Here is a 9,223-nt window from a genome sequence, read left to right as displayed (position 1 = left end):
CAAGGACAATTGTTACAACGTCGGGAACAAAATTGTCAATAACAGCAAAGCTTTCATCGATGTAAATTCCTGCCTCTTCAAAGTCAAAGAAGATCTTATTTCCTGCTGAAATATTGTTCTGTAATATCGCCTTGCGTAAGGGACAAAGCTTTTCGTAGAGAGTAAACATACGTATATTCCTTTCGTATGTGAGTAAGAAGCTTTACAGATATGTGCATGCATCAAAAGACAATATAGAGAATAATAGAAGGGAAAGTGAGAAATAAGATTGTGCAACGAAGCCGTAGAAAACAGATCACACAAAGTCACAAACAAACCAAAAGTAATATAAAACATTTATGAAATTTACTGAGTATGTCAGTGTTTAGAGAATAAATCGCAGAAGAATCAATTACATGCGGCATCACGAAAAGTATAATGTAATTTAAATCGAATTTTTGTTTTTGTGTTTGGGTTTCTATCCAACAACAAGGTTATGAAGAACTAAATGGTTTCCGAACCGTGGCCAGGGTGTGACTCCGCTGTTGTTGGCATGTGCACATACTATCATACGACAATATCGCTCACAGTATATGACGTTCCTTAAAACATTATTACGCCTTCAAGAAGCTGGATCTGGTTACCGCGACACCACACCTGACTTTAAAAAATATAAATTCCTGATATAAATAGTATAATTTGTTCAATTGAACACTACGAAATATTGTATTCAATTGAATCACTTAAATATTTAATGCCACGTATTCCGATTCGAGTCAGTTCCATAATATTTTTCTTCATTGTTAAGATTAATAGTGTAAGGTCATCTTAATCTGAATCTTTCTAATTATTATAGAACAAGTAATTTATTAGCTTTTTAAATATAATTTGTAGTTTACCCGTTTGACTGGATTTAATAATTTTGTTATATTCGGAATCAATTTACCTTAATTAATTTGAATGTTCAATGTCCTGTACAATTAAATATTCGTGCTGTTGATTTTTTTAAAAAACATAAATACCATATTTAGGCTCAGTTTATTAATTAGTGTTGCTTTTAATGTAATTTTATCTATAGTTATCCATGCAATGTAATATTTAATCAACATTTATCGTTTTTCAAGTTTTGTCATTCAACGATATAAGTTAGTCTCTTGAGTTTATTCCCGTAAACAATCAAACGTTCCAATTGGCTGAGATTCTTTGGAGGTATCTATAATCTTCGTGTCATCACTTTAATGACAGGTTTTCCCTTGTAGTGTTATTGTTAAGTCTCAGATTTTCTCTTCACTCCGTTTTCTTGTTCAGTCTGGGTTATCTGTTTGTTTGTTGATCACTTCTGAGATATCTCTGATTTATATCAGGAGTGCGTCCAATTTCATCCACAGCCTTTGATTTAAAGTGCAAAGAACGTGTTTGGATTTTAATTTCTACTGCTATGTAATATTAATCTGCATAGTCAATGAAAGACAGTGTGATTTGAGTCGGATAATATATTGATAAAAACGGGGCTCGGAGAAGGTCAGCTGAGAAAGCATTTGCGTTGATTCAGTGAGTGCTAAACTTTTACCTTGAAACGAAAGGTACTGCTGAACCCAAGTTCTTTTTAAAAGAACAGAACCGCTTTACAGCCAACCCCAAGAAGCTTTACCAATATTTCAGTAATCTAACAGACGTGCAAAAATGCAGGATGCCTTACAAAGATTCCATACCAATCATGCAAGTACGTATCCGTTCAATACCAACTACCTGCTAATATCACTGGTTGTGTGACAGGCCGCCGTTATCCTTGACAATCTTACGAAGTTCGTCTGAAGTTCAGGTGATATTAACAACAGTGCGATGCTCAGAAGTTCCTTAGTAAAAAGATGAGGTAGACGAGCATCCTAACCTTTCGTTCGAATCAGGCTGGGTAGAACCAGTGAAAAATCTAGTGTAGGATACGTTCAGCTACCTAGGATAACATCGAAGTAGTGATAAGATGTTTTCGATTGTAGAGGAGAAATGTGCAGGTGATCTGAACGCTGTGCGAAGGAAAAACAATGGGTTCGAGTCCAATGTGATCTGCTCAAGTATACGTACCTACTATATACTCATTGAGAAAACCAATGTTTTCCTTGTTCAAACTAGCAAATTAGCATATTAAGCCACCAAATACGTTTCCAAGTGAAGTATTTTAAAGTCTTCTTTTCGCCTTTCTTTTAATCCTTAATATATTTGTGATATCATGAAATATTTGATGTATAATTAAGTCGGTTCATTCCTCGCCGTTTCCATCTTTGCCAAAATTGCTTGCTTAATTGACTAGGGGGAGATAAGTGAATCACATCTTTTAAAAAAATCAGTAACGTTAGTAGCAGTAGCACCGAGAGGCAAGCATTTTTTTCTATCATTTGGTCATGCTATCCATTCCTATTTCGCCACCATGAAATTCAGAATTTTAATTTATAGACAGCCTCTATGCACGTAATCTAAACAATGTTTTTTCCCCCTTAATTTTGAATGGACTTCGAGGTTCTTGCGAGAGCTTCAACTCTAGCAAATAGTAATAAATACTCAATCTTTGACAATAGATAGTATTCTCTCTGATTCCTATTTCCTCTCTTTAAGAGGAGACTAAGCAGACAGAAGAGATGCGATGATAAAAGTCAACGTAATTGATAGTTATTCTAAATAAATCAAAGGGAAACTTAAGGAAATGAATATATGAGAAATACAATGATACATAAAAGAAGCACGTAAAGCACTTCTCGAGAAAGTCTTGGCTTGAAGCACTATACGTGATTGTGTGGTAAACAACACATTATCTGTGCATTTTCTAGAGATTTCAGTGTTTCGTCATAATTTTCATTCCATAAATTATTTCATACCTATTGACTTACATTTATCACTCGTTTCATTTAGCTGAAAGAATACAATCATTGAAAGTACAACTATTTTTTTTAATATTTCATTTCGTTTTGCAATATCAAGGCTAACAAGATGTCCCGGTTTTCTGATAACTATTCTGGTATCCCGATAATCTTTTTCGGGATATCTGAATGTTCCAGTTTTTAGTTGTCACTTCTTTCGGAAAGAGTTGAATATTTCAATAGTGTTAGGACCTATACAGTATACGTTATTGGTGACAACATCTACAAAATGATGGAGTTTGTTTCGTATGTTTCAAGAATAAATGCTTGTGTTAAACGCATCTTTATTATAATGAACACACACTGAACTGAAAAGACTCCTTAATGTGGAAACCAGTGCTGATAGTGAAAATACACATTCATAACTCTTGGTTAGAATTTTATGATACTTCAAGTAAAACATGGACTTATGCAGGACATTTACTCTTCTGAGAACCGTGTTTCTTTCAGATATGTTTTTTGGAGGACACTGCCCTCCGGAACTCTGAGACTTCCTCCCGGAGGAGATCAAAATAATACGTCTATAATATAATAATAAATAGAATAGTACGGTGTGAAATAATATGTACCCCTCCGAATATTAAATGTGCCCCCCGGAATATTTTTTGTGAAAGAAACACTGCTGTAAAATATATGGAAAATGTAAGATGAATTAAAAACCCTTCATTTGTCATTGATTGTATTAAATTGTCAATACAGAAAGTACTACATGCTGCTACATCCCCAATACACTTAATTCATTTGCATGGCAATTAAGAGTAATTAAGTTCCTCTATTGCTAGTTGTTATGTTTTAAATCAGGGATGCAAAAAAAATATTACTCATCCAAGGAAAAAGCTACTAGCTCACATTCCACAATAGAAATAATTTACTTACCTTCGGTATGATATTAAATACTCGCCCACACAGATGAACCACTCGCCCGGCATCCCTGTTTTAAATACTCATTTTCTAACATATACGTTCAATTACTGTTATAACAATATATAGAGGACGTAACAAATGACACACTAAAATTGAAACCTGACCACAGGATGTAGTGGCCCGGCTTTTCAGTGTAAGAATCTAGTCAAGTTGGTAATGTTACATTTTTTGAATTCTGCAAGCTGCATTTATTAAATGTTCTCAAACGGAAGTCTCATCAAATTAAGATTGGCACTACTATAGGTTTTCAATTATGGATAGTATTATGTATTTAATATTAATTGTCTGTTATTGAAGAAAGAGAGAAATAAAGGTAAAAGAAAATACACCGAAAAGAGTACATGCTTCAGCATATTTTGTTTCGTTTCCCTTCTTTTAGAAATTCTTTTTCAATTTATACTACCATTTTACAAACTCTTCTATAGTATATATGTATGCTCAGAGCTAAATTTATCAAACACTAGCTTCGTTCATCTTGCTTTGTTTGGAGCAGCTAATGGAAATAGAACTCTTCCTGGTAATAAATTTCTCTTTTGTATTTTGTATATATAAAGATGAAAGATAAATAGAAAGAGAAAAGTAGGCTTTGATGAAAAGAATACAGTGTTAAAAATACTTTCTTAAATTTGAGAAACATTTTCTTATCTATACACAGAGAACACCCTTTCTTAGAAACGAGAATTTGAAGTTTTCGTCCATCAGAAATTAAGGGGAAGTGGAGGAGGCTATATAATGCGAGCGGAGACTGATACGGTTTTTTTTTTTTTTTTTTTTTTTTATCAATGGGAAGTATTAATTCTGGTATCTAAGAAAATAGCTTCCCGGTGCACAGATACGGAAACGGTTTCTCAGCATTTTTTTAGCGTGTATTGCAGTGTAGTCTGCAACTATTTATTACAACTATGTCGTCTTGGTTATCTAACAATTCAGGGGATTATACATGTCATGATCCTATTCAATGGACACTTTGATGATCAATTACTTCAATTCATAGGCAACTGACTTTCAAAGTGAGATAACACAAAATCTAGCTCGAATCAAGTGATAACTGTGATTTCAAACGATTTTATCGTTTTGTCGTGCAAAGATGTCATACAAGATAAATTTCTATTTTAAATTTAAAGACAAAGCATATATATTGATTCGCTTGTTTGCCGTTCTATTTACTCAGAGATTTGCACGTATTTTTCTCTTCGAGAATGTTATTTATTTTATATCCGTCACCAGGTTATAGAAGTATTTTTGTGGACGCTCTGTATATTTCGTAAAGACAGTAATTATATTTCGACTTATACTCTATTCTGCGACGCAAATAAGTTCTTTCTTTGATAGGAACTGTTTTTCTTTCCACGCAACAGGACAAAGAAGTCTTTATAATTTATTCATATATATTCATTTATCATTTATTCATTTATTATTTTGTGGTGAGAACATTTTAGTTAGCGACAAAGCTTCTCAGTGTTTCTTCCTGACTTATTAATATGTGAAGAGTATGATCTGTGGTTATTTGGAACTGAATTAAGTTTATTTTCCAATCATTTATGGAAATACTGCGATCTAAAGTAAACCAGATGTTCGAACACCAGAGCGACGCCAGCCACATCGCTTTACTAGTTTCGTCATCTAAACGTTCTTAGGCCCAAGTTACCGCAATGTCTCGTGTGTCGTGACCAGTGGACTCAAATTAATGTCAATTCTTTTTTATATTCTATTTACATGTACATACAGGTGATTTAACCTGAGTGCTTTTGAGAATGAACTGGCAACATTGATCAGGCGATCAGTGCAGTTCGTATCTTGAACCTCCCATTTCGAAGAGTGTTTCGAGGTAGCAACCACGCACGTTGCATTGGGCATCAAGTATAATGTTGTGCTAAGGGGTATACGTTAGTAGCCAGTGAAGGACTTAGTCATGGCTAGCCTCAATCAATGAAGTCCCAGGTTCACACACCTTGTGCGTACTAGTTATAAACGCACCCTCCAACATCATCATTCCACTTTGGAAACTACCTATTTTTACTGAGGATTAACGTCGACATTTGAGGATTGTTTGGAGCAGCAACTATATTACTTTGTGGGATTATCCCGACGACATTTCCCCAGTGCTAATCCCCCAAGTGTATTAATGGTGTGAGAAAAGTATATCTAGTGGAATCATTATCATAATCTTTTCTATCGATATATAAAAATGATAAAGGGCTATAGGGTATTGGATAAGCAAAGTGATTTAATTAATGAAAATAATTGTATCTATTCAGTGTTGAGTGTTGTGATTGTTTCTCTCCGTTATTTTTCTAATTTTTTATTTATAGTATTTTAATAAATAAGCATAATGTCATTTAATGCAGTATGTTTTTAGTGTGTGTATGAGTAATGTTTGTGTGCGTTGTGGTCTGAATGACCGTCTGATCGTCCGTGAGGTTTCCGAGACGCAACATCCGAACCTCTCGGCGCCTAATGCTCATCTTATTATTGAGACCGGCGGGCAATTCGGAAACAATTTAGTAATCCTTATTGGAGATGTCCTTCAACGTCTTACCCAGGTAAGTCCAGGTCTCCGGAAAATACTCATTGGCAGGACAACGGAGGACAGACTACGGAAAGCGGTTACAATTTATTACATGAAACTTTTCGATATAGTTATCTAGTTACTTTCGTATAATTTGCATGATAAGATATTAAAATTAAACGTAAAATAAGTTTAAGCTGAGAGCTCCCTAGTTTCTGCTCATAGAATGTTGGTGTTGTTGCCTTTGGTGCAGAAAAATCGAATTTGTTTCCCGGTAGAAACAAATGTCAGTTGAATTCTAAGGTAAATGCAGGTTACATAAACCTCGGTGCTTAAATGGGACGTTATACTGCAAAAATACTTAATTAAAATATATTTTAATTACATATGAATCTGATGGTTCATTTGGGAATATTGCATAATTAACACCAAAACTTAATGAGGTCCTACTTACTAAATGTAAAATAATTCGAAGTTTTGTCTTTCCAACGACAGAACCGGGTTTCCTTTACTGTGGAAGCTCATATGTTTAAACTGCATGCTCATACAGCTCTCATGCTCAAAGGTGTCATTACTCCTTGGTATATGATGAATTTTCTCAAATTCATGTGGTATGTATAATTAATTCTTCCTGGGATCTGAATCCATCTGAGTTCTGAACCTATGTTCACCAAACTAGAATAAACGTGCTATTACACATTGTCTATAAAACATAGTTGTTTCTCAATAATTTCGACTTATAATCTCTGGAACATCTTACAATTTCAATGACGTACTACGACCAGGGCCGGATTAAGGGAGGGGCTTAGGGGGGCTTAGCCCCGGGTCTCTAGGTGGGCTCTGATTACTCTGATCAGGTGGGCTCTGATCACTCCACTCTGATCAAAATCTCATCTGGCTGTCTAAAAAGAATCATAGATGATAAATCATCATCTTAAGATAAAATATACCAAAAATTTGAAACATAGCCCCATAACATTCCTACTGTACTTTCAAAGAAATGTGTTAGATAAAGTCAACAGGGGTCACATATTTTTTCTAGTCCCGGGCCTCCAGATAGGATAATCCGGTCCTGACTCCCCACTCTGCTTTTGGACAGCCCTGGTTGCAATGTTAATAACATTACACTCCAAATAAGCAAACCAAAATTTTACACTACTTCTTATATTTCAAGTTTAATTCTTATAGTATACATAGTCAGGGTACCACTTCATTATGCCGTACAAGAAGATAACTATACATAACCACACTATTTAATGTTGATTTTAGAGATTCCAATAAGCGTTGCTCAAGTTTAGCAGGAAACGTGTTATCCAAAGTAGGGAAAGGAATTAAGCTAGCGAAAAGCCTAAACTAACTCAATTATATAATATGCAAAGAGAAACTGAATGAAAATTAATTGATGTATGGAATTTATTGAGACCTAGAAGTGTCGTCGCCGTTTCCGTATGAAATCACGTAGTTTTCACCTTGCCGCGACAGTTAAGTAACACAACAGATTGAACGTTCCTGTCGTTCATATATATATATCTTACTAACCACTTGCAAAATAACAAGAAGATCATTAAGAGCCCCACATTTTATCGGTAGTGTGGATTGACAGGAAGCGAAAGATTATTTATCATATTTTGTAATTGTTATCATTGTTGTACTTTAACATCAGTGAGTTGAAAGAAAAAGGGTTAACAACGCTAAATTAGGTTTAAACAAATTTTATCCAAAGAATTTTTGCTTTAATTAAGTTAAAATTAAATGAATGTTTAGATTGCTGGATTAGTGCCCTCACGTTTGTTGTAGTTTTTGACAGTTTAGAGCAATGATATGCAAAGTTTTTAGGAGGAGCTAAAGGTAAAGGAAAAATCTTTAAGCAGATTAATGTGATTTATTAAAAAAAGAAAAAAAACAATGGTACATCTTGCAAACTTGTCGCAATACTATTTTGATAGCTGAAAGATTATGAAGGTGAATATGATAAATTAAATTGTGAATACATTTGTAAAAGACTCTAATAATGTAGTTCGGATTGGGATGCACTGATTATCAGAAGTGAAGTTAAATTTATCAGATAAGGAATCATATCGCGGGTCAGAGAGAACCTTTCAGAGGACCGCGTCTGCCCCGCGAGGTGCAGTTTACTCATAACTGTTTTGGAGAAAGATTAATTATATTGATGTGAGTCACTAATAACGGCGACAATTCGGCGTTAGGGCGCCGTAAGACACCAGAAGCTATCCCCTGGTTTAATAAGAAAGTGGAGGACAATAAAAAGTAGAAAAAAAAATAGATATGTATATAGTCCGACAAGAATGACTTGATCGTTGATCCAATTAGAATTGTAGCTAAAAAATACCATAATAAAGCATCACATAGAGAAACGATGAAAGCAATAGCTAGAAAAATTAATCATTTTAGAATAAGTGTTGTTAATAGTGTTGCGTTAGTTTATACCTTCCTCCAATTTGAAAGTCTCAGACATCAAGTCATTACTGTCGAGCTATACTTATACAACTTCTATTCGAAGTTTCCTCTTACTGATTGGAAAATATGCTCAATATGTAACACCAGGTTGGCAGTTTATTAGAACAGAAACAGCTGGAATTGAACCGAGGATTTCCATATACTATTCTTGGACTAGCTTGTTTTATACAATCTTCTTATGAATAGTTTAATTACTTACGTAGATCTTGCTTCAAACCAGTGATTTCTTAGGTGTTATTAGTAACGTAAAATGAATCATCAAAACAATGCAATAAACAAGTAATTCATTTACCCGGAAGAATGGCTGGTCGAATTAATTATCTCTGAAGCTTGCTCTTGGCTATATGGTTAGTGTAAGCACTTTCGACGTTGGAGATCCCGGGTTGGATTCCGGATGGGAGTTTACGTGGATCGGCTTCCT

The 9,223-nt window shown here is 34.5% G+C and overlaps 1 protein-coding gene across 1 annotated transcript in view; it reads left to right on the top strand.

The window, feature by feature from the left end:
- Nucleotides 1-1,669: 1,669 nt before the first annotated feature.
- The window catches only part of LOC145667844 (PDF receptor-like), a 197,303-nt gene continuing 189,749 nt past the window's right edge, over nucleotides 1,670-9,223 (top strand). Inside the window, exon 1 of the mRNA XM_081735276.1 lies at nucleotides 1,670-1,702. Coding sequence (XP_081591402.1) covers nucleotides 1,670-1,702 — 33 coding nt within the window. The remainder of the gene's footprint in view (nucleotides 1,703-9,223) is intronic.

The sequence above is a fragment of the Thermobia domestica genome, chromosome 13 (assembly GCF_964235325.1).
Source record: "Thermobia domestica chromosome 13, izTheDome1.hap1.1, whole genome shotgun sequence".
Taxonomy (NCBI): Eukaryota; Metazoa; Arthropoda; class Insecta; order Zygentoma; family Lepismatidae; genus Thermobia; species Thermobia domestica.
Note: the sequence above shows the minus strand (reverse complement) of the source record. Positions and strands in the feature narration are given on the sequence as shown.